The sequence below is a fragment of the Ruditapes philippinarum genome, unplaced genomic scaffold, assembly GCF_026571515.1.
Source record: "Ruditapes philippinarum isolate M1 unplaced genomic scaffold, ASM2657151v2 ctg2012_1_1_1_1, whole genome shotgun sequence".
Classification (NCBI taxonomy): domain Eukaryota; kingdom Metazoa; phylum Mollusca; class Bivalvia; order Venerida; family Veneridae; genus Ruditapes; species Ruditapes philippinarum.
Window position 1 is genome coordinate 369,597 of NW_026864155.1, and position 26,876 is coordinate 396,472.

General features: G+C 31.6%; 2 protein-coding genes across 50 annotated transcripts in view; one reads left to right on the plus strand and one right to left on the minus strand.

Annotated features, from left to right (window-relative positions):
* LOC132724610 (sperm flagellar protein 1-like) overlaps nucleotides 1–7,302 on the plus strand; it is a 32,732-nt gene extending 25,430 nt beyond the window's left edge. For 36 of the 46 annotated variants that reach the window (XM_060709498.1, XM_060709503.1, XM_060709511.1 and 33 more), the window contains one exon: nucleotides 4,878–7,302. In XM_060709498.1, coding sequence (XP_060565481.1) covers nucleotides 4,878–5,180 — 303 coding nt within the window. In that variant the 3' untranslated portion in view covers nucleotides 5,181–7,302. Of the gene's footprint in view, nucleotides 1–3,056; nucleotides 3,212–4,877 lie in introns of all 46 variants that reach the window. The other 10 variants (XM_060709536.1, XM_060709544.1, XM_060709540.1 and 7 more) reach the window with 1 other exon arrangement.
* Nucleotides 7,303–12,425: 5,123 nt separating this feature from the next.
* The window catches only part of LOC132724615 (SH3 and PX domain-containing protein 2A-like), a 36,902-nt gene continuing 22,451 nt past the window's right edge, over nucleotides 12,426–26,876 (minus strand). For 3 of the 4 annotated variants that reach the window (XM_060709545.1, XM_060709548.1, XM_060709549.1), the window contains 8 exons: nucleotides 22,124–22,272; nucleotides 21,398–21,508; nucleotides 20,105–20,222; nucleotides 19,010–19,229; nucleotides 18,146–18,421; nucleotides 16,925–17,071; nucleotides 15,749–15,904; nucleotides 12,426–15,255 (listed from right to left, as the gene is read on the minus strand). In XM_060709545.1, the coding sequence (XP_060565528.1) occupies nucleotides 13,114–15,255; nucleotides 15,749–15,904; nucleotides 16,925–17,071; nucleotides 18,146–18,421; nucleotides 19,010–19,229; nucleotides 20,105–20,222; nucleotides 21,398–21,508; nucleotides 22,124–22,272 (3,319 nt within the window). In that variant the 3' untranslated portion in view covers nucleotides 12,426–13,113. The remainder of the gene's footprint in view (nucleotides 15,256–15,748; nucleotides 15,905–16,924; nucleotides 17,072–18,145; nucleotides 18,422–19,009; nucleotides 19,230–20,104; nucleotides 20,223–21,397; nucleotides 21,509–22,123; nucleotides 22,273–26,876) is intronic. The other variant, XM_060709547.1, reaches the window with a different exon arrangement.

Consider the following 26,876-nt stretch of genomic DNA (forward strand, 5'->3'; position numbering starts at 1 on the left):
AGATTTTGAAGGCTATTTATATTTTTAGGGCAATTTAGATATTGAAGGCTTACATAGATTTTGAAGGCTAGGCAATTTAGATATTGAAGGCTACATAGATTTTGAAGGCTATTTATATTTTTAGGGCAATTTAGATATTGAAGGCTATTTATATTTTGAAGGCTTTTTAGATATTGAAGGCTACATAGATTTGGGCGACTGCTTAAACATTTTAATGCATACCTTTTATAATAGAAGAAGTCGTAATTTTACAGTAATTAAATTTTAATGTTTTTCATTTTTCAGTTTCATTTTAAGAGATGTCCAGATATGTAACATTTACAATTCATATGTAGCAATAAGCCTTTGATTATATGAATATATTTTGTAATAAACAAATAAAAATGTATAATTTATATTGGAATTGTAAGGAAATTATTGTTATTTAAGAATTCTTTTAAAATATTCAAATGATTTTGGCAGAATTTTCAAGCCTAATAGGCTTAATGTCACCTGTATAGAGCGTCGGGTCTGCCTACACATTTTACAATCTGACAAAAACTGTTGGTTACTGAATTTTATTATTTGGATACTCGGACATCCCTTATTTTTTTCATGGACTGGTCCAAATTCTAAGCGGGCCAAGTCCATTATATAAATCCAGCAAGACAAGGGTTTAAATTTCATAACATCTACAAATTTTTAAGAAATTGATTGGTAAATCTTTTATACTTTTACGACAAGAACTAAAAAGTTATATATCACTTCAAAGGATGCTCTAGCTTAATGAAACAAACCAGTTTTGCACTACTCTAGAATAATTCAGATGTATTTTGGATTTACCCTTTGCAAAATATCGAGAATTTTGTTATTTAAGAAATTATATTTGACAGTATAACCTGCTAATAAAATGATATTTTAGATTGTAAGATAATTAATCTATGATGATCTCAGAAAGATATTAATTGCAATAAGTATGGAATGTTGTTTTTATGCTCCCAAATACTTAATTAGGTGAGGCGTAGATTACCCTTGTCTGTTGTTCGGCTGTCTGTCCATCGAGTGACATAACAGTGGAATGACTGGAAGACAGTATATTTCTTGTTTTTAATGTAGACTTGCATGATGTAAGCTAGTATAGTATAATAAAATTATTGAAAACATCATAATGTAAATAAATGTTTATTTTGTAAGTAAAAATCATATATTAATCATTCTTGCTCTTAATTATCTTTATTAAAAAAATCTTTCATTAATTGGCCAAAGAATACGAAAACCTATGGGCATTTTTCCAAGCTTTCTACATGTTAACATGAACTGCAGCATGGAGCATTTATCTCACTTGCTGTGTATGAAAACAGACTGTCATTTTAGAAATATTTGTTTGTTTATATTTAGAAATTTATATTGTACACAATATCTTTGGTGGTGGAATGTATTTAGCAAAGTATCTTTAATGTTGTATTAAATCTATACTTAGATGAAAAGTTATAAACAATTTATTTAACTCAGGGTTAGTATTCATCAGTACTTACAGTTTAAAGAAGGTTGATAATTTAGATGCAGACCAAAAGCTTAATAAATATAAATTTCAAAATCTTGTATAGATCAGCAGAGACACTTAAAACATAATGCAAATGTAATATGAAAAATATAATGATGAAATTATTATACTATTATTATACTTAAATTGAAAATTTCCCAATTAGCAACTAATGCTTTTAATTAAGGTCATATAATTATGCAAAGTAAAAATGATTATTTCACAAAAAAGATTTTTTTAATGAATTTTGTCAAAATATTAACAAATTCATGTGTTCTACAAAGTGCAGACTACCAAATATATAATAAAACACTTTACTTTTTTTAAATCTAGTGTGAATGAAAATTACTGGCTTGGTCACAATTAAGTATAGAGCCTGCATGGCTTATTTAGGCTAAACAATCTGTGCAGACTGCATGAAGCATTCACTCAATTCGGTTCATTTTACCTTGAACTCCTTATAATTAAAAATTGACTCTTCCAAATTCAATGTGGGACAAGTCCATTATATGAAATCAGCAGAGAAAGAAATACACTAGTCTTAAATTTCACTAAAATAGTGTAATGTGAACTAGTCCTAATTCACTGAAATGGTGAATTATTATAACTGACCTAGTCCTAAATTAGCTTTTGGTGTATTGTCAACCAACCCTAAATTCACTTATGGTGTATCTTCAACCAGTCCTAAATTCACTCAAGGTGCATTGTCAACCAGTCCTAAATTCACTTATGGTGTATCGGCAACCAGTCCTAAATTCACTTTTGGTGTATAATGTCAACCAGTCCTAAATTCACTTATGGTGTATCTTCAACTAGTCCTAAATTCACTCAAGGTGTATTGTCAACCAGTCCTAAATTTACTTATGGTGTATCGTCAACCAGTCCTAAATTTACTTTTGGTGTATTGTCAAACAGTCCTAAATTCGCTTTTGGTGTATTGTCAACCAGTCCTAAATTCACTTTTGGTGTATTGTCAACCAGTCCTAAATTCACTTTTGGTGTATTGTTAACCAGTCCTATATTCACTTAAGGTGTATTGTCAACCGAGCCCTTATAATTCACTTAAGGTGTATCGTAAACCAGTCCTAAATTTACTTTGGTGTATTGTTAATTTGTTGATTTATGCAATTATAACCTTGATTATCTTATACTGCACGTGTGTAAAAAACTGTATCTTTTGGAATTTAGAAAGTCAATTAATTCTATGCATATCATGCAAAGAAAAGAAGAAATTTTAAGAAAATATTAAGTACATGTACTTTAAAATTGATGAATACTAACCTTGGACTTTCTGATATTTATTATGATGCAATTTTCAAGTGAGTCATCGGCCAAATTTGAAGCTATTGAAATGTTAAATAAACTCGAATACTTCTCTATTTTACTGTATTTAGAAATGGCTTGGATTCTAGTACTGCTCATAAGTTTTCCTTTGGCTTATTTATGTTTTCTTTTGGTTAATTTCAAACTATTTATATAGTCCACTAATATTTCACTTTTTTTCACACCAACTAATTTTTTTTTATATTTGTAGATTTTACAAGCAAAAATTTCCCGCTTAGAACACTTACTACATTTAAAAGACATGAGAATTGATGATCTACAAACACGGGTTGAGTCAATGCGGCCAACGGGAATCAAGAAATGATTTTAAATTTTGCTCAGGTTTATTCCATTATATCATAAAAGGTGGGCATGCATCATGTACTAAGGTAGAAGGGGTTTTAATGAATACTAATATGACTTCCTTTGGAGTAAATATGATAATTGTTAAGCTCATGTTGATTGCTATCTAGATAGTTAAAGAACGTCGGTCGGTGGTTCTACTCGGGTGCCAGATTGTGCCTGAAATAATGCACTGAAGGGCACCTGAGGTTTTCCTTCACCAGTAAAGCTGGAAAGTCACCATATGACGTACAATTATTGAAAGAGCTCATGTTAGTTAGTCAGTTTGTTAAAGATATACTATGCTCAAATTTGATTTTAAAAATTTTAAAAATTGCATACACAGTTCTTTGTAGTAAAAATAAAATTTTACTTATTTTGTATGTTATTTTTAACTTTTAAACCCCCTAAAAAGGGGTCACTTAAAAAAACTCAAACACATGTATCAGAAAAATTCTTTTGTAAAATCTACACTAACAACCTGAAAAAAGGGACAAAATATATTATACATGCTGTCATTTTCTAAATGTATATAATTTGGTATTATTATTATAATTTTTTTTTTTTGCACATATATTTAAACTAATATTGTCACATTATTTTGTCTGTTAACAAGCATATTTATCACAAAAAAAAACACACCCATTTTAAAAGTTATTAATACCTTTTGAAAATACAATGCAGGCCGATTGGCTCGAGTCTGTACCGTCTGCCACTTGATTTCAGTATATTGGAATTAAAACCCCTTTAATTAACAATGGAAAGTTCCTAATTCCAAGCAGGGCAAGTCCATTAAAATTTACTGGGGGTGTCCGGGATTTTTTACTGACTGAATTATTTAAACATCAAGTGGCTCAAAAAGGAAGTAAATTTTGATACATCTGTTTAGAATCTCTGTGACTGACCCTAAAAGAAAGTGAATTCTAATTCATCTTTTTAGAATCTTTATTCTTTTAACACCTTACTATTTCCTCTGACTGTCTTAGCTAGTTAATTCTGGTCTTTTAACTGTTCAGCTGAGGCTACTTTATTTACTAACAGAAATGTTAAAGATAGATATTTGTCTTCATGCAGCATTTTTATTATTATTTCAACTCGTCAATGTGAAATGCTTTATTAAGGATGTCAGTTTCATTAAAATGGTATCCTTAGTCCTAGCTGACGTTCCACTACTCTTTGTAGCAAAGAGTGATGGAGCGAAAACGATGATTTGATTTCATTGAGATTGTTTAGGATACTATGATTGTTGCAGGTGACAAATGTCAGTGTATCTGGTTAATGTTTTTAGCGAAAGTTATCGTTGCTTAGGGATTGTTCTGAATATTATCCTCCAGTTACACCGTTCCTCAGAATACATGTACTTAATTAGGAGGCACTTACCCTGGACCACTCTGCTTTGATGAGGTTTCAGGTTAACTAGGTCAAGGCCACTGGAGCTAAAAATAGATTTTCCAATCTAAGTCTCCTTATACATATTAAGGCCAATTTCTCCAATTAGTAAGGCCTATTCGATCTCCTCTTTTTATCTATCAAAGATAAAGTGCACCGTAAAATATTTTTAAATGGTTCACTATTTATAGGTGGTCTTTAGAATGGATTACTCTGTGTTATTTGTAAGACTATTTATAGCATTAATATTTATTACAATATTCAAGTCATTCATTTGTTTTAAATTTACTTTTATTTCCAGATTTTACAGGGCAAGATACACAGACTTGAACACTTGGTACACCTTAAAGACATGCGCATCACTGAACTTTCTGGGGGGGTCGAGCCGAACTCATACACTCATTTGCATGTACATCAGAGACCGGCAGCTCAAGGTCATGGGCAGAAGGCTGCTGCTCAATCTCATGGTCACATGGTGGCAGCTCAAGCTCATGTTGCGCAGCTGTCCTCTCATGGTCAACCAAATGGTTTTGATACCAAAATTTTCTACAAGCCTTCGCAAGGACATCAAAAAGGGAAACGCCAGTCTTCTAACTATTCATAAATAGATTCATTATTAAAAACCATAAATTCTAGAATTTACTTATGCTTTGGATAGCATTTCAATATTTTTAGCTTGGGGACAGGATTTGACCATTGCCAAAAAAACATTGTAAAAAAGGTTTTCTTAGTTAATATATTTTAGATATCTGATAACCATGTTTATACAATGGCTGCTCAATTTAATACTTCTTCCCTTTTATTTATATACATGTATATCACAGTTCATAACAGAATTAGATGTACAATAAGAATTATACTTTAGTGAAAGAATATATTAATTACCTTTTTTTGGCGAAGTACATTTTGTTTTAATACTGGTTTCTTTTTGGTCAGCTAACGTAACCATAATTGTTCATTGGCAGTATCATTTTAGAAAGTTCAGAGTATATTTTTATGTATCCACAAGAAAATCAGGTTTCTGCGAGAAGTCAGTCTTGGTGATTCAACAAAATGTAGTAAATCTATTTAATATCAATAGTGGTGTATGACCTTCATAAAATGTAATAATGTATTCAGTTTTAGAGGACAGAGTTGTTATGTGCATATCTTTAAAATATTTCGAGGGTTTGGTGCAAAACAGTTGTAACTAATATTACATAATGAAGGAGTTACGTCTGTTTCGCTCCCAATCTATCGATTTGCTGTAGCCTAATGATTATGCTGTCACAGCATAGTGTATGTTAGTTAGTGCTTTTACTGTCTAGTTGTAGTCATTTCTTGCCAGTCTTGAAGGCGAAAAAAAAAACCCTATGTAATCAAAATGCTTTATCAAAATCAATTTTTAGTTTTCAAATTGCATTTCCTTTAGTTTAAATCGTTCATAAAATTTTCTTTTACGCACTCAATACTAAATATTGATCTTTTATGCTTGAGTTTTGTTTATCATTTTCTTAACCAAAAAAAAGGTGTTCAATTTCTAGAAGTAACAGTGAATAATACATGTATCATTTGTCCAGATTTACATTTAACTTTTAACGATTTAAGAACCGTGAAATATCCTGATTTATTGAGAGACTGTATTGATCATAGATCCTTCCATGTTTTATTTTCTATCTTTTAAGTATTTCTATGGTTTATTACCAAAATGTAACATGCCTATGATCAATTTTATGTTAATTAACCTATTATTTTAACTTAAGGCTTATAGATCTACTTGTATATGCAAATGTATTTTTACTATGGAGGAAAAAATTTAAAAGCTCAACATGTTAATTTTCCTTGTGCTTGTATGTTTTAACTACAAAAAATAGTTCTGTGTATTCATACCTATGATATACATGTATTTTCTTGTTCTGTGTTTTTCTTTTTTATTTAATAATCATTTTCATGTGTGTCTACAACTGTTTAACTGTGTTTTAATGTCCGTCCATTTTTTGACTTTACTCAGATTTTGTTAAGTTTTCATTCTAACATTAGGTATATTTATATTTATATATTCATCATTTTTAATCACTAGATGGCGTGTTATCAATTAATATAGCTAGTATTGTGCCATTATACCACACTATTTATGTACTTTCCATTTTACCCCGCTTTAGTTACCAAATTCCAGCAAGTTACCCATTCCTTTACATAATTGTCATAATTTAAGTAGTTTACTTTTTTTTCTAAACTGTAAAGCACACCAGAGCAAGAAATTGTTCTTCTTCATCTCTAAGCCTACAGCCTTAATGTTTTGAAATTAACTTTTGATTTATTGAAAAGTGTAAATTTGGTTCACTATGCTTAATTTGTAGTATTAAAACATATTGTACTGTGGAAACCATGGTTCTTTAATTGTGTAATAGATATATTGTGAAACAGTCCTAAATTCACTGAATAAATTGTGAAATTTACAACCCTATTTTTTTGAAAAGAACATGAACTAGTCCAAAATTTCACTAAAATTATAATTGCAATGTGAACCAGTCCTAATTCAATAAAATTGTGAATATTGAACAAGCCCTAAATTCACTTATGGTGTATTGTCAACCAGTCCTAAATTCACTGAAATGGTGAAAAGTGAACCAGTCCTAAATTCACTGGAATAGTGAACCAGTTCCAAATTCACTTTTAGTGTATTGTTCACCATTCCTAAGTTCACTGAAATGGTGAATAGTGAACCAGTCCTATGTTCACTGAAATAGTAAAAAAAACATTAACCAAATTTATTGCAGAGCTATATATTTTTTACAAAATATTAACTAATGCATTCCAAATTAAAAATCCAGTATTAAAACAGTTTATAAATATTATGTCATATTTTCTTATATGTACATGTACAATACAGTATTTCAGCACTTGTACTTGTATTATAAGTAAAAAATCGTGGATTTTTTTATTGTTTTTGAAATATTTGTAAGATCTCATTTATGTAGCTGTGTGTTACATCTATTTTCATTAAGGAAGGGACTTTTTGTGTTGTTCTCTGCTTTTTAAAACATTCCATCTGTTACTATATGATTACCATATCTTCAATCTATAACTATTTTTTTACATTTTCAAAATATATAAAAGGATAGGCTGCTTCTAGAAGCATGTTTGAGGAGTTTTCCAATATTCCTCATACAAATATGTCAAACTATTTTATAATGTGAAATATTATACTATAATATTACAAAGTTTCCAGTTTTGTAACACAGAGAAATCTGACCCAGATTTAAAGTTCGAAACACTTTGTTGCCAATTTATAATTATTTGATACTTTAACTAGGACTGAGTTGTTTCCCCTGTCATTTCATATTTTTAACTTGGCAGGTTCCTAATATTTATATTATAACATTAAAGGGTTGTATTCAACACTGTATATTTTATTTACCTGTAACTATTGTGATATTTTCAACTGTAGATAGGTCATATCATCAGTATCATCAGTTCATATTTTATTGTATTATATAAATAAATAAGATGCATATACATTATGGGTGTTTTTTTTTTGCTACAACATTTTGGTATATATGAAACCCTCTGTTTATGATCGGGGACCAGTTGTTTCTATTATTTTTTTTTTATAAATTTGCTACTACATGTACTTGATTTCAAACCAGTTAGAACATTCTTTGTGGGCTTGTTTCAGCAACAGGATAACATGGTTGTATTTACCATAGTATAACATGATAAAATTTACAACATATGGCAACATGATACAATTATAACTTGTATCTGGATAATTTGATGTCACAGGATTTAATAATAGCATTTGCCACAGGGTAACCTGATAGCATTTGCCACAGGACAACATCTGCCACAGGGTAAAATAACAGCATTTGCCACAGGATGAAAATATGGCATTTGCCACAGAATAAAATATCACTTTAGGTTAAAGTGAAAGCATTGTCCACACTCCACAGGATAAAAATCATGGCATTTGTCACCGAAAAACATGATGATGTTCACCACAGGATAACATTTAACATGATAAAGTCAGACATTTTTGCCTCGATAACATTCTTAATTTTGCAGAATGGGAAATTTTTGTCACACTATGTAGTAAGAAACAAAATCACTTTTGGTGAAAGTCTTAAGGAAACTAAATAATTTAATCTAAACTGGTTAGGTTTACTGGTGTTTATGATGATTTTTAAAGCTGCATGCCTCCAGATGAGCCGAAATATTTCAAGAAAATTATATTTGAGAAAAGTGTGCTAAAATTTTAAGAAAAGTAAAATGTTTAAAGATTCAAGTAATGATTTACATGTTTATAAGCGATTAAGGGCCAATTTTGCGGTATTTATCACAATATTTCTACTGCGTTACTAACGCAGTATGGGCTAATTTTGCTTATTTTGACCTCTTTTTGGTAATTTATGTGGATTGCAAGAGCTGTTTGCAATGTGTAAATTATTTTAAATACATTTAAAACAAATTCTTGAAAATTAGCGTGAATCTGGAGGCATGCTGCTTTAACACATTTTTGGTCATATCTTGGCAGTTGAACTACCCAACTGACTTTCCTGGATAACTACCATTTAGTAATCACCAATTTCTCCACAAGTGAAAAACAACTTATCCCACACAATATCTGTAATCAGCAGTGAGAGACAAATGACCATTACACTTAAAATTCAAACCAACAACCTTTGGATTACCATTCCTATGCTATCCTTATTGAGCTAAGCATATGTACCCAATTACCTAAATAGAAAGTCAACAGTTCTGCTTAGGTTCATCCTTTGGGTTTAAAGTATTATGCCAAGGGGGCACTTGTTGTCTCGTTCCACCAGCACAGTTGGAAAATGTAATGAAGAACACACAATAATATTTTTTATTTTATCATTTAATGTACATAGCCCATATGGTTAACAAAGCATTGTCAACAATTGTATAAAAATTGATTAAATTATCATTAAGCAGTTAAAATTTTCATTAATTATCAACAAACAAAAAAACAAACTAATGATTATGAATTACATACATACAAGCTAAAAAAGAACAGAAGCTGACCTTGTGTGTCAAAATAAAAGGCACAAATGTGTAAAGCATGAGAAAAATAAGTCTACAAAAGGCAATAAAAGAGATACTAGTAAAATAAATTAGAAAATGAACGATAACAAGAGCTGCCAAACTGCAGCACATTTGATAATTCTTAGTGCTTGATAGTAAAATAAAACACGATGCTAAATATTGTAGTTTACAAAAGGGAAATAATTCAGCAAAATTCAAAGCCAGAGTTACAGGTCTTTTATCAGTGAGAGTATAGTAAAACTTTGAAGGTATGTATGACGTTCGAAATGAATTCTTTCAGCTGTGCAGATAGAACATGTTTTTGAGCCTATTGCATATATACATTTACATGAACAATATTGATACTAGCAATTTTGATCCCAAATACATGCAAAGTTTGAAGTGAATATCTTTTAGCTATTCATGAAATATTGAAGTTAAATGCAAATCAAAATGTGCCATTGCCAACGATTCTTTAGTCAAAAACTAAAACATCATGAAAAACAAACTTTCAAAGATAACTACATTTAACTATTTAAATAAAATAATATAAAAAATTCTAATTGCACTTCATAATTAATAATTCAGTGTATAATTAGAATATTACTAGCAACGAGCAAAATATAAACCATATTTTTGTGATTGTACGCATATCATCAATTTGCTTACTGTGCTATCACTGAGCCTTATGCAAAATGTCATAAATCAGTTAAGTGAGCGAGTCTACACTAACATGCAACAAATATTTAGCAAAACAAATTCTAATACTTAAAAGAACTATTACAAAATGTAACTATTATAAAATGCTTATCTATCAATCTGACAAAAATTAAGGATATGTATCACAGTTCACAAAGATCAAAGGCACTTGAATGATTTTACTGAAAATTCTAGAATAGCAAAAACATGATCAAATTATGTAGAGACACTTTCAATGAACTCTGACAAGGAGCAAACACATATGAGCCGCGTCATGACAAAACCAACATAGTGCGTTTGCGACCAGCATGGATCCAGATCAGCCTGCGCATCCGCGCAGTCTGGTCAGGATCCATGCTGTTCGCTTACAAACCCTATAACAAGTAGAGAAACTGATAGCGAACAGCATGGATCCTGATCAGACTGGTCTGGATTCATGCTGGTCGCAAACCCATTTATAATGTTGGTTTTGTCATGACGCGGCTCATATCATGATCCAGTGAAAATATAAACTATCTTTGCTAGACTGTGGAAAGTTTTTACTATTTTAAATGGAAAGACATGCCTTAAATTCAAAAAGAGGCCAGACTCATTTCAGGATTGCTGGCCACATCGTTCAAACCCTGTCAGGGGAAAGCTGTTGTGTCAATGAGCAAGAAACTTGACACTCATTGCTTAGTACTGGTTGGTTACAAGAACGGATTCGAGAGGGTTTCAAAAGGTTTATATCTTCCAACACAATAAAACTAAAATAAATTCATATAAACTAAATGGAATTTTGGAATTGTCCATATTTCAATCTTAGGGATGAAGATGAACATTTTAATGCTGTGAAGCCAACAACAGAATAGAGCCTGGTAAGATTACAAAAATGTGCAGGATGACCTGGCTCTTTACTGTTGGCAAAAGCTAATCACTTCTCCATGGTCCCATTATGGATTTGGTCTTATCATCTAGTAAAAACAGTAAATCAAAATGGCACATTCATAACTGTAAAAAAAAATTAAAAAACATATTTAATAGCTTACATTCTGTTAAGTTACAAGATACTGTCCACTGGCTTTATAATACTGATATCACAGTAAAATTTGCTATATTTTGTTTTTTTGGGGATGATTTTTCCCCCATGAACAAGTAGATATGTATTGAGGATAATTTAAGTTTTTTTTCAATAAATACAGGATTTATTTTCATAGAGAGGTATGAAAATAAATATTTCACGAGTGGCAGTAGTGAAATATGATAATTTTCATACCTCAAGATGAAAATAAATCCTGTATTAATAAGAAAAAACTTGACTTTTCTGTTTATTATATACTTTTTGTCTTTGATGACCTTACAACTAAGAAAACTTCCCCTTTAATTTTGTGTATTGGCTGAATTAAGAACAAGAGCTGTCACAGGAGACAGCAAAGCTCGACTAATAAAATATTGGATGCAGTAAGGAAGACAAAACTATGAAAGAACAATCAATTAAGTATAATTATATATTAAGTTATAGTTAAAAAAATAACATTGTTAACATAAATTACAAGATCAAGAGGAATAATTCTGGAAATAGTCGTGCTAGAGTTATGAACCTTGTCACACAACATGTGTGTAATGATAGGAACTATACATTTGAAGTTTGAAGTAGTTACTTTAAAAAGTAAAGAAGTTATAATATTTCTTAAAGAAAATCCTAAATTCAAAGAGAGATTAATCTGTAAATATTGCTTCAAGAGTTATGAACCTTGTCACATAAAATGTAATTGATGATAAGGAATTAGTATTTGAAGTTTGAGGTTGATACCTTTAAAACTAAAAAAGTTATAGTAAAAAATAACATTTTTCAAGTAAAAAAATCTAAATTTATGGGGAGATAATTCTTGCAATATTGGTGCTAGAGTTATGAACCTTGTCACATAACATGTGGTTGATGATAAGGAACATATATTTGAAGTATGAAGTTGATCCCTTAAGAAATGACAAAGTTATAGTGAAAAATATTTAATGGCACCAAAACTTTCATCTGAAATCTGGACCCCTTAGGCGAGTAGGACAGCTCTCCATATACTATGTATAGTCGAGCTAAAAAGGAGTACAGCAAGACACCAGTGAAAATTTCATGGCAGTCACATAAATGTTTAGAGTAGTAGTAAGGAAAATGAAAATACACATTTTATTTCAACAATATTTCATAATTTCATTATAAGTGTATAATAAATTCTTGAATTTTGTATCTCCTACGAAATGCAACAAATTAAAAAAGTTTTTGCATCCACTCTTCATGATATAACATGACCGGACAATATATTGGTATCAAAAATATATATTTCAACTATAAAAAACAACAAACAAGATCACCAAAAGCATTGTTAACGCTCATCTGACAAAGGCAATGACTTACCAAGCACCAATTTTAACAAAAATAGTCTAAATTTAAAAGAGAGATTACTCCAAAAATATAACTTTCAGAATAATGTCCCTTGTCTTACAATATATGCTAGTATTCCATGGTGAACATGTTACAATGTTTTTTATATTACTTATATTGTAATTACCATTAGGGAACCTGATTTTTCTTAAAACAAATTTGATATAATTGAATATTATCAGTAAATTCATCAAAAATAATTAATACAATTTTTTGAACATGTAGTCATTTACATAATTTTCATAAAAATTTATGTAAAAAGGATAAAAAAGCATGCAGAAATCCAACAGGATATTTTTGAGCTTAGAAAACCTTGAATATTAGTCTCTTTTACAATAAAAGTTAAATGAACAAATTTTCTTTAGAAGACTGGCTTCAATAATGGATTTTAACAATGCTAGACTGTGACCTCTTCAATATATGATGCTGGGACCCAACCTTCATTTCCTGCAGTTTCAACAAACCACCAGTCTGGATCCTCTTTGTCTAACACATTCACATCCTGTCCTTCACTTACACTTAATTCACCATCATTTTCTGCTATAAATTCCGCATTAGCTTTAAAGACAGTCTGTGTTGTACTGAGAGACTGTGAACCAGTCCAACTGCCTGGTTCCTCACTGGTTCCAGGCCCTACTTTCTCTAAATAAGTGGATGGTGCCCAGCCTTCATTTCCTCCAATACTTACATATGACCAGCCCTCTGCAGTTTCTAAAAGTTCAACCTGCTGGCCTTGCACAAGTCTTATCTCTCCCTCATTATGTCCTGCAAAATCAGCAATAGCAGAGTACAGATTATCACTACCTACATTGTTATTTTCAATGTCAGAATCACTTTTAAGATTATTTATAACCTCTTCATCAGCTGGGGTGAGATAAGAGCTTTCTTGAACAACAGGCCCTTTACCACCAAGTTTTGCTTTTAATGCATTTGCAAGATTAGAAACTCCAACCGGTTTAGAATCATCATTAGAATCACTACTCTCACTTGAATCTGCCCTTCTGAAATGAGCTGCTGGACCCGGAGACTTTGGTTTAACTGGTAATGCTGGGAATACCTTCCCTGCGGGTTTGCTTGTTGTGTCCATCTTAACTGGAGGATTTGGTTGTGGTGGCAGTGGGCGGGATGAATATTTTTTTGGATCCAAACCATCATTATCTTTGATTCCAGAGGAACTTGATCTTGCAATAGGTGGAGAAGGAAGTTGTCTCCCTTGATTTTTTCGTAAATTGCTCCTTGGTGATGGAGGGGTGGATGGCCGTGCTGGTTTCTGGAATGGTTTAATTGCAGCTTTTGAAGGTGGTAATGGTTTACTTGCCCTTTGACCTATTTCATTTCCAGGTGAATCCCCTACATTTTGTCTATTTTCAAACTTTGCTTTAAGGACATTTGCTAAGTCACTAACTTTATGTGCCCCAGTATCATCATCATTTGATTCTGATTTCCTTGGTTTAGGCATGTCTATATTACTTTTTGTTGATAAAGGTCTATTTGTAGTTGGTGGTGACATATTTTCAGGCTTTTTCGCCCAAGGTTTTGTAGGCATCGGAGGGCCTAGACCAGAGTTTCTTGGCTTTGAAGGTATGCTAGGATTTCCAAATCCAGGTTTCTTAATAGGTGGCGGAGGCCCAGGTGTTACTTTAGGATTTACATTTGGTTTTGGAGTTTGTGTTTCAGGCTTTTCATTACCAGATGCTTCAAACCTTGCTTTCAACATCCCAGCTAATCCAGCAACATTACCTGCTGCTTGTTCACCACCATCTCCAACTTTACTTTTTACTGGCGGTTTTGGTTTCAAGTTACTAGTAGCAGGTTTAGGGGCAACGCTAACACTGTCAAACTTTGCTTTTAAAGCACTTGCCATTCCTGCAACACTGCTTTCGCTTTCATTTGATGGCTCTGAAGTTTTCACAGGAACTTTAGGCTTATTGTCATTCTGTTTAATTGGTACTACAGGCTTGGGTTTTTCATTGTGAGGTTTCATGGGCAATGAAGGCGGTTTTGGTTTATTGTCTAATTTTGTGTCATTCTTTTTTGGAGGAGTTGGTTTTAGTGCAGCACCAAATGGAGAGGGTTTAGGGTCGTCGGACGTTTTAACAGGCGATGATGGGGGTTTCAGGTCTCCTTTTACTTTGGCGGGCGGCACAGGGAGTTGTGGTTTCAGATCTTCTTTTGCTTTTATAGGAGGAGCTGGGGGTGGGGGTTGCATGCTCCTATTAGCAGGTGGAGCAGGGGGTGGAGGCTGGCTACTTCTATCAGCAACCTTCTTTAATCCCATGTGTTGTCCTGGTAACTGAAATCCGCCTGGAATTTGTAGTTTTCCTGACTCAAAATGTCCACTTTTGTTCTTTTCTTCCTTAATATCATTATCAGTAAGGAAGTCTTTCTTTGGTGGAGTGGGTGGTTGTTTATTTCCTTTAGAAAGTTTATTTTTGATTGCACTCGCTAAATCACCGACAGTGGATGTCCGTCTGCTGTTTTCATCTGAATCTCCATTTGTCAAATCTTCTCTACTTCTTGATGGTGAGGAACTCTTCTGCTAAATGAAAGAAACAAAACAAAAAAAAACCAAACTTATTAATACTAAAGAGCAAATCTAGAGAATCTTTACTTACAAACTGTAAACTTTAAATAATCCGTAGTTCTTATGTTTTCAAATTATTAGTAGTTCTAACATGTTTTAAGAAGAAGCTTATGGTCTCCATCAAAAGCTGTTATAATTTCGGTCTTTTTATACTTATTTTGTGTACAATCTCCACGCATATTTATCACATGTTTATGACAAGTCTTTCACCTCAATTTTCTAAGGTAATGATAATATCTAAAATATCTTATACCAATATCTTTATCCAAAAAATAAATAAAATCTGAATACCAAACATAAATTTGAATGTCCAAATATCTGAACTCTGGATGACATCTAGAGATTAAATATATAACTTTAAAAACAGATTAAGATTAGAACATGTTGCTAAGTAAGGAATATAGCAGTCACTTTTAAATCATTCAATTATCAATAAATCATTCCTTACATTGCCAGCTAAAGGTGAAGACATCCTGGCCTTGTTGACAACAGGAAGTACACTGTTAGCAGCTGGTTCCGCTCGTTCTATATAAGCAGCTGGTGCCCAGCCTTCCTTCTCATCTATCTCTATATACCACCAGCCATTCTCGTTCTTCTCTAGTACCTACAATAACAACAAATATACTTATAATATGTGGTTGGGCCATTAAAGTGAATAGGTCTTATACGGAAAGTCTGTAATACAATAAATAATTAAGTTGAAAGTATTTAGTATAAGATATAACCACAAACCACGAAAGAATTATATATTGATGTTGTTGGGAAGTGCAAGATTCTTTATCAGAAATAACATATATTTATATTACAGTTAATAAAATGTTCTAGAGCAAAATATTATTATTCATCACTAAATCACTTAGAACTTTATAACATTATACATAACCATTTTTTTCAAAGGTTATATTTTTATAAGAATATCAAAATGATACAATTTATTGTTTTTATCAATATTTGAAATAATGTACTTATGAAAAACATATGTCCATTGTAGACCAAACCACTTTAAGGAAAGTTAATCTAATGTATAGAACAGTTCACATTTCAATGCTGCTCAGTCTACTTATTATTAATTATTAAATTAGTATCACTCTGTTAAATAAACAATTGTTATTAATTTTTTAATTGTTTGCCTAGACCATTGCCATTGATAAGGTACATTCTGTTCATTTAACTTAACACTTTAACTAAAATCTTGGTAAGTACTGGTCGGATGGGTAGAATCACATTGCCATAGGCAGACTACTCATATAAGTGCTTACATACAGCTTGTGATTGACTCAGAACTATGATAACAAGAGAGATTAACATAGCTCAATAATCTAGTAAAATAATTCATGAACAGGACAGGACAGAACAGAACATTTATTTCTTTTTCTGACTTGAGCATAGCTAATCGTCTACAAAAATAATGATTGCAATAGATGTTATCTGGAACTAGGCAAATGTGGGTTTTTTAAAGCTAATCCCCCAGTACAAACAAACTTTTACTGTTATAGCTTCCCTATGCCAATCTTTTGCCCTTATTTTCGAAGCTGTAATTATGAAGTTTGTTTGTACCGCAGGATTAGCTGGGAAAAACCCAAAATATACGTAATTCTGGAGTAAGCCTATTCATGACACATACCTTGACAATTTGTCCTTCCTGGAAACTGATACCGTCCCCAACAACATCAGAAAATGCTGCTATGGTTACGTAATCTGTACAGAATGACTCAGAATGTACTAGTGGAGGTTTCTTGGTGGTTGGTGTATTAAAACCTAGCGGACTTGGCTGAAACACAAAAAATTGTAAACATAAGTTTAAGCTTTTTAAGTTATAATAATTCTATTTGAAAGATTTTACAAATAACTTCTTTGAAGAGCATATCAAGATTATACAAATGTTTGAAATTGGGTGTGTGTGTGTGTGTAAGGGGGGGGGGTTTAATTAGGGGGCGGGGAACGTACTGTGAATTCTATATTAACATTATTATATATATTAATGTAACTTAAGTACACTCAGGATATAACACAAAGGTGAAATTCCTTAAGTTAAATATATAAATTTTGATCCTGATCTTAAAGTACTGTGTGAACCCTTTGCCAGGATATAGTACATTATTATAAGTCACAGGTTTATGACATGAAAGCACTTGAAAAAGAAATTTGTATAAAAGGATTTCATGTTATGACTCATCTAAATAAGTCATTTAAGAGCTATTGTGAAAATTATTGTGTTGTATAAATAATCATGTTTTACACATGTAAAAAACTTAACAATGTGATTAAATAATTATGTCAGTGTAAAAAGCATGATAAATTATCCTTATAACTAAACAGACTATCAAAATTATATATGAAAGATATACTTAATAGACAATCAAAATATATATAATAAATATATTACTTATCAATACCAAGAATCTAAAAAAAAATCTTTAGATATTACTTAGCTTCCATTCAACAAATACCATACATGACTTAGTCCACTTTTCAATCTTGAGAAAACCCTTTCATCATTATTCAGTGCAGGTCATGGTCAGATGGCAGAACTTGCACTGGTTGCATGGGTAGAATCTTCTCCCCTTACCAGGCTAAGAGTTCAACATTTTTATTTTAGACTTATCGTCGTGATGACAGCTTGAAGCTTGTCTATATTAGCTTGATCATGATGAACGCTTAGAGCTTGTTTGAACAACATTCAAGTCTGCGTCCTGGAACGAACCAGTACTGGTGTCAAATGAGAACATGTGGTTGTGACCTCAAAAAGGGCTCAAACCCGCAATCCTTACACTTACAGTTATGTGGTTAAAAAAGATTGGTAAATTGCAAAAAAGCAAGACGATATCATGAATCAATGTCTGACCTTTATTGAAGGTCTCGGAGGAGGCCGGGTAGATCCGTATCTCTTTAACGATCGGGATTTCATATTCTGTATACTTTCATATACTTTATTAGTTTCCGCGCATCCTTTCTTGTCTTCTCGGAGAATCTTACTCAGTTCCTGAACGCTGTAGATATTTTCTTCTTCTTGTGGCACGATGTAATCATCGTCGTCGTCATCATCGAATATATCATCGTCACTCTCAACTTGTGAAACCGAAGGCTGTGTAACTAGAGTGGAAGGTGTCTCGGAATCTTCCTGTAGATATAGATTTCTAAATGAATTCTTTGATTGCAATAAACAAGGCTATAGGACATACAAACTTTACACTTTTCTAGTAAAAGCAGTAAAAAGATGGACTTAAGTAAGTAGAGGTTTTTGTTTTTAACTTCATTTTTTTTCTTCATTTTTTGAGAAAACAAAATGAGGTTTATATGTATATATAAACTATGTACTCTTTTTTTAATGAGCAAAAAAAATGTACTTTATTGAAAGAACAATTCTCTTAACAGGACACTGAACAGAATATGAAATCCTTTTTGCTAAATTAGTTAATAAAATTTGTAACTGTTATTGTCAATATTAACAATGCATCAAAATGAACAGAAAATATTCCAACAGAGTCAAAATAGGTAGGACAAAAACAACATGCTTCCACCTGGTCCATAAAAATTTGGTTTTCATATACTAGCAGCAATTTTTACCTCCCTTGTCTGCCATTTTGAAAGGTTTTCCCATATTTTGTCAATTTTATTATATAGAATATAGACCAAAATTACCACCACATTTGGCAAGGGAGGTAAATATTGTAAAAATTAGGAACTCTATCTTTTATACAAAACAAACCTTGAGCAAATCACTGATATCCATTAAAGATTTAACAATCTCCGGTCCACTTGTCATCCTGTTATTCATTGGCTCTTCATTTTTCACTGTATCAATTCTTAATCGGTCATTTTTCACTTTGTCATTTTTCTCTTTATTGTGTTTATTTTTCTTGACAACTTTCACTGACTCAGTTTTCAGCAGGAATGTTGCAGGGACATAGCCTTCTTGCCCATTGTACCTGAATGTATAAATAACATTTGTTTACTTAGGGCAGTAATGGGTAAAATTCTTAGATAATTTAATGCGAGTTAACCTATTACTGCACTAAGGTGATGCATTAGATGCTAATAGATGTTATAGGGAACTAGATGTTATAGGGAACTAAATAATATAGGGAAATCAGGAAATATAGCTTTTTACCACCTAATCTACAGGTTCATACAAACTTTAATCATTAAAGCTTCACAGTGCACTACCATTTTCAAAAGAGTGAGCAGCGTGATGCGATAAATACCAATATATTTACCAAGCTGTATCTGTAAGTTTTTTTTTTTGTATCCTTGGATTAGCTCGGGAAAAAAAACCCAACATTTCCCGACTTCCCAATTATCCTTATTAGTTCACAACACTTGTATCTGTCAGTAAAACTTCCTTGTCCTCTATTGACAACTATGACCTCAGAAAATGAAGGCAATATCCAAATCCCACAGTGCATCAATTCTGATAAATTAACTTAATTTTTAATTGTTCAACTATTTTTATAATTTCAAATTAATTTAACCCTGGATTTAATTCCCAGAATTACCACATACTCAGTACTCAAAGCCTACAAAAATGCAACGCTCTGCAAAATAAGCTTTACATTTTCATTTTTACAATCAAAAAGTCTGTCAGTAAATTCTTATAAACTGTTGATTCAAATCCCATCATGACATTATATTACAAGACAAGTATAAGTATCCAGTAACCTTACTGACAGTCATCTGAAGTCCTACTCAAGAGCTAGATTTTGGAGGGGGAGATTGACATACTCTACCAATTATGAAGATTGAAAGTTGCCATGTTGAAAATAAATAAGTTGAAAAAAAAAACAACAACAAAAAATCAATCTACCTTACAAGCCACCAGCCTTCCAGATTCTTCTCTATCACATCAACAACTGCTCCTCTTTCCATGGATATTTCATCTTCACCTTCCGCTCTAAATTCCTCCGTACACAAATACTGTTCCTCTGAAAATATAATCATCATTGCTCAATCATACTCTAAAGAAGCAAACGAAATTAATAATTACCAAAATTCATAAAAACTGACATTTTGTCCATTTAACCCTTCAATGACATTCTTTGGGAAACAATTAACTTAATGGAAACAATAATTATCTTCTTTACATAACACAGAAGTTGATTTCACTTTTCAAACTTCGACAAAATCCAAAACAGCTCAATTTATCTATATCCCTAACAAACATGAATGGTCAAAGAAAAGCATACTGGACTAAGAATCGGTATTTGATAGTTAAACAACTTGAGCCATGCAAAAATTTATTAATTCATTCATTCGGTCATTGATTTACTAGAAAGGTGATCCAATATTTCACTGTTTTGTCAGGTTTACGGACTGACAGCAGGACAGATTTACAAGGGCAAATCTATATCCACCCTCTCTCTAATTAGGGACATATCCTCCCTCCTCCCTAAGTGGGGGGGGGGGAAATCTAAGATAAAACCTAGGTTTTGGTCAGATACCTATAATTATGACCCAAAATACATGTGCAAAGTTTGAAGCGAATAATTTCTGTGGATGTATGGAGAACACTTATATCATGAATATTCAGTGATATACCATGAATATTCAGTGATAAACCATGAATATTCAGTGATAATCCATGAATATTCAGTGATATACCATGAATATTCAGTGATAGTCCAAAAATATTCAGTGATATTCCAAGAATATTCAGTGATATTCCAAGAATATTCAGTGATTTTCAATAATTACTTTATCATCAGAATATTATTATCAGAAGGTTTGATTACTTTTCAAGCTTTTTGTTTGTTTAAGATTGTTTTGGTTTTTTGTGCTACATGTACAATCACTAGAGTAGTTTTGGTAATAAAAGAGTTCTGGTAATTTGAGTGTTTTGGTTATTTAATTAAGTGTATTTAGTGTATTTGGTTGTTAAACTAATCAAGGAATCAGGATATTTGGTAATTAAAGTGTTACTTTTATATTTTTATAAGGGAATTTAGGTAATTAAAATTTTATGATTGTCAAAAAGTTTGGCTATTTAAATGGTTAAATTATAAGCATATTTCGACTATTAAGCTATTCTGGTCATTTTGAGCATTTGGGTAATTAAAGTATTACCTATAAGTACAGTATTTTAATAATTAAATGTACTAACCTTCTCCTGGGGCAAATTTTACAGTGGAATCCTCCTTCAAACCATCTTCTCTCTCTAGGCAAGTGCTTGGTACCCAGCCTTGCTCATCCTCTACATTAACAAACCACCAACCTGTAAAACATGATAGGAAACCAGACATCAGAATTGTTCTATACTGGGTCCCCTGTGAATTCCTTTTTAATTATATATCAAAATCAATGCAAACAGTATTAAAAACAAAGTTATTCTCTATAAACTTATTACAACCAATAAGTGGTCATGGTATTAAAAGGTAAAGCTTTGAACAAATATTTTAACTTTGCAAAAGAGATATTCTGGAAATTGTCAAAAGTAGGTTTTTCCCATCTTATCCCATCATCATGGTATATACAAAATTTAAAGTTACAACTCAGTAGATAAATTGATAATAATTGGTAACTCTATTGTGATTGGTAGTGCATTGTAAAGCTATAACAATACAACATTGTCCAGATGGGGAAAGTCAAACCCTACGAAGTTCTGCATAACATCTATTATCATGTTTTAATAATAACAGGCCTGATTTGAAGATTCAACAAAAATGTTTATGCAAAACATTCCATTGTAAAATTTATCTGCACCGGTATAAAAAAATCCTTTGTTCTTAACCACAAAATTCTATCTTTTATATGTTACAGTTTTGTTATAAAATCCTCTCTTTTTTTTTTGGAAAAGTAGAATCTATATAAATATGATAATTATATTCACCCGTTTCTGTCTTCTCTACTACCTCGACAAGCATGCCAGCTTTAAGAGTGACCTCCCCTTTCTCTTGTTTCTTATAGTCCGACACTGCAACATACACCTCGAGGGGTTTCGGCTGTGAAATCTTCTTCGCCTTCACCGAGGCCTTCCTCCTATGAAACAAAGCATAGTAATGAGCCCAAACACTATACATTTAGTCCACTTTCATTTGAAACAGAAACTGATAATAAAAAAAAATCCGAACACATTAATCTAAGTGTTTGATTAAAACATTTAATTTCCTTGAATAAACTTCCACTTATGTTGACACAACCATCATGAACTTGATGCAGTTTTTCTATTTAACAAGTGTTTTGTGTTGTCACTGTCAGGAAAAACTTGATTTGTTAGTTCCTTAGTTTGACATTATAAATGCCGTATAATTTATCTTTTTTTCCTCCATATTGTTTCCTTCCGTAAAATATCAGTAGAAAGTGTGATGTATAAAAAAAACATTTGTGAATAAAATGATAACATATGCATCAAAAGAAGTTTCCAAATCAGCCTTTTTTTCTCTATTGTTTTTCCTTCCATGATATACAATATCAGTGGAAAGCATAGAGGAACTTTAAAAAGCTCAACCAAAAACATTTGTATTTAAAATGATAGTATATGTTTGAAACAAGTTGGGGGTTGACTGCAAAACTGCAGTAACTTATATGAAATAAAGAAGGACTATACAACAGTTTTGCAATCAACCGTCATTTTGTTGTGTGTCAACATTAACAAGCATGAATAACATGGTAAAATATAACACCAAAATTTATGACCTACCTACAATTTTAATTTAAAGCAGAATATTTTATAATCACTTTCAAACAAGGAAGTTTTAATACAACTTTTTTCAGAAGAGAGCAAGTTAAAATGTTTTTTTCTTTTAAATATGAGATAATATCAAGTAATATGTTTTTTTCTGATAATAATATTTTAATGTAAGGGATTCAAAACCCTTTGAAAATTCTAAATTTTGAAAGACTTGGTTTGTTTCCCACTTTTTCTAGTACATGTAACTAAAAATAGCAGGAAGTCATCCAGGGGTAAGATGAATCCAAATGGATATGAGAGGTTCGAATTTTGCATTTGAAATTTTTTAAGTATCTTTTTTTTTTACTGCTATGAATATTTTCTCTCTCAAGAAATTAACCAAGCTTTTCAGTATATCCTATAGATTTATGGATCCTGTAAAATAACAATTTTTTTAACTTTATAGATATATGGATCTCTGTAAATTCATGAAAATTGTGAATCTAATGGCAATGCTGTAGATAAATAAACTACATGTGTAAAGATTTATGAATCCCAAACTGTAGATATCCTCATAAATTCTGTAGATTTATGATGTTTGTAGACTTAAAAGCCTATAGATTTTTTGTCCATACTAATACTTTTATATAATGCAGGCTTTTTTGGTGGGTTTTTTTTGGGTTTTGGCATTTAACATAGTGTTAACAGATCTGTACATTCGAATTTTTTTTTAACTTAACTACTTTATTATGTTTACAATAATTATTTTACTATAATTTTCAGTGACTGTTAAAATTGGTTTAATGTCATCCAAACTTTATTTGAATCAGTGCTAATAATCCCAGCATTACTAAATACATTTTAATGAAGTGACTACCTTAAACTTGCAGCTAACCTAAAACCAGCATTAAATGCAATTTTCAAAAAAACAAAAAACAATCTTCTTAAAAAAGCAACTTCACAAAAAAGCAACTCCACAAAAAAACAATCTCCAAAAAAAACAATCTCCACAAAAAAAAGTCTTCACAAAAAAACAACTCCACAAAAAAATAATTCCACAAAAAACAATCTTCACATAAACAATCTCCACAAAAAACAAATTTCCATAAAAACCATCTCCACAAAAGACAATCTCCACGAAAAAACAATTTCCACAAAATAAACAATATCCACAAAAAAAACTCCACAAAAAACAAACTCCACAAAACATCTCCACAAAAAACCATCTCTACAAAAAACCAATCTCCACTAAACCATCTCAACAAAAAACAATCTCCACAAAAAAACATCTCCACAAAGAACAAACAATCTCCACAAAGAACAAACATCTCCACAAAAAACATCTTATTTCTAAATTTGAATCATTACAATCTTAAGTGACGTGGAAATTATTAAAGGTTTCGCAAACAAACAGCTATGCAAAATAGATGCAAGTTTTAAAGGTAGGTAGGCTTCTATATATTTTAATGATAAAGAAACTTAAAACATACAGTAAATAACAATATTCAAAACAAAGGCAATATAATTTTTTCCCTAAACTAACATTTTAATTCCATTTATTAATTTTGACCATGACCTAAAGACAAAAATCAAGTCACGTACACTGCAAGTAAAACTCACAGTTTTTTACATGTTTTCTTTCCTTCATTAGTACATAACATAGCCTCAAATCAACTGACAAAGTCATTTTTTGCAGAACCTACAAAACATTAATTAAAATGTCTAATAAAAAGCAATAATTAATCAATATGTTCATATACTTATATACATATATGTTCTAACCACATACCAAAAACTTGATTAATTTACCAGCAATAAATCATACAAAAAATCTTATTTTGACACTATTACGATTTTCCGTATAACGTGAGTAGACATCACTTAACCATTGAGGTGCAAGTGGCGACATCGACTTGTTTATGCAAACAGTATCTTGCAGCCGTTTGCACGTCTGTACAGTTTGATCAAAATCTGGAAACAAAGTGATCCCTCAAAAGCATTAATCTTAACAAAATTACATGAAAAATGCAGACTTGGTTTGAATGAGCCTGTACATAAGGAATACTGAATAAGTGCAACATCCCTCATGCCCACTAGCACCGGCTTGAGCAGTACTCAATTCTCAACACTCAATAGTGCTGGCATCAATGATCCCGAAAGAAACAACACTGAAGTGAAGTATGGGGCAACTTTTTACAGCTGCCACACAGCACTTGACACCTGCTGTTGTGCAGTATAAAAATCTGGAAACAAAGTGATACATCTGAAACCTTGATAAGTCTCTATACCTGAGATGTTTTGAAGAAACTTAGCTATATCCTGTGATCGCAAAAAATTTATTCGAGTTCAATTATATCAGCTCGCAATAAATGATACAGTGATTGAAAGTAAAAGGTAATCATAATAACCATTACACACTGAATTTCATAGACTCCTAATAAATGATACAGTCAGATTCCGTTTCTACACAGTGCTCAGTTAGTTAGTTATCATTTTGATGTGGACATCTGTCTAAGTCATAGATCTCTAAAAAATTTTCTTAGTTTTCTTTGTTAGATTTTTTTTTTAAATTGCTCATTAGCATGTCTATTAAAATAGCTTATGTAAAGAGGTTACAAACAGCTTATAACACTCAAACAGGAAGTGCTCTTAGCTCAAGGTTTAGTGTTTGAGGTAAGTGTAATTGGACCATGAGTTATTGGTACAGATGTATAGTATTTAAACTATTAACTAAATTGTTAACATGGCAATTTTCAAATGTTAATTTGTGATTTAACTTTTACTGCGCAGTATCATAAATATAACTACAAAAAGCATGGGGGGAAAAAAACTGTAAAATAAATATAGACTTCTAATTTTCCTGCTTTCAACAATTAGTACAGTTAAACCATTAAGGTGAATGTTGCTTGGCCATGACTTACACTATACCCCCATTGCCCCTCTACAACCCAAAACCCTAAAACATCATCCAAACATTAAATAAATTTTATGAAAAAAAAAAATTTTATGACTAAATATTTTTTTCATAAAATTTATTTGTCAATACTTATGATGTTTGGATGATGTTTAAGGGTTTTGGGTTGTAGAGGGGGAACGGGGGTATAGTGTAAGTCATGGCCACGCGACATTCACCTGTGAGTTAAACCTGTGTTAACATGAGTTACAAAGTCAAAGATGTTTTGTGCAATATTCTATAAATTATGTTCTTTTTGCAATCTTCTTGACAAAATAAAATTACTATTATTATTACTATTGCCTAAGTAACTGCTTTATTTGAAAATCTCTCAAAACTGATCAAAGATCATATTAAACAAACTGACATCCCAATAAAGGATACAAAGGTCACTTGTCAATTATAAAAGTTCATAGTTTGTTTTTGGGTTTTACATCACATCGACACAGTATAGGTCATATCGCGACGTTCCAGCTTTACTGGTGGAGAAAGACCTCAGGTGCTCTTCCGTGCATTGTTTCAGGCATGAACGGGCACCTGAGTAGAACCACTGACGTTCTGTAAGCTAGCTGGATAGCTTCCTCACATGAAAGAATCCAAAGTCCCTGTTGGGATTCGAACCCACAGCAGTGAGGGGCAAGTGGTTTGAAGTCAACTACCTTAAACACTCGGCCACGGACGTCCCTTCATAGTTTGTCTATGATACAAGATTGGCCTTTGTTCATAAGTTTCACTTGCTGAAAAGGATTCAAACCTTTCTAGCAGCCAACTTTGTAAACCATTCCATTCAACTACATTGTACAAAACAAACAGAATGGAGATCATAAAGTTAAAGGTTCATTGCATGAAAAAAAAACAACGGCATGTTAATTGTTATTTGAAGCATATAACTTTAAAAATTTAATAAAATTACAGCAGCTTTACTCTTAAATTCTTAGACTTACGGTTAATTATCTGGTTAATCGTTCAGTAAATTGTTAACGTAAAGTTTATTAAGTGTAACAGTTTAATTATCAAGAT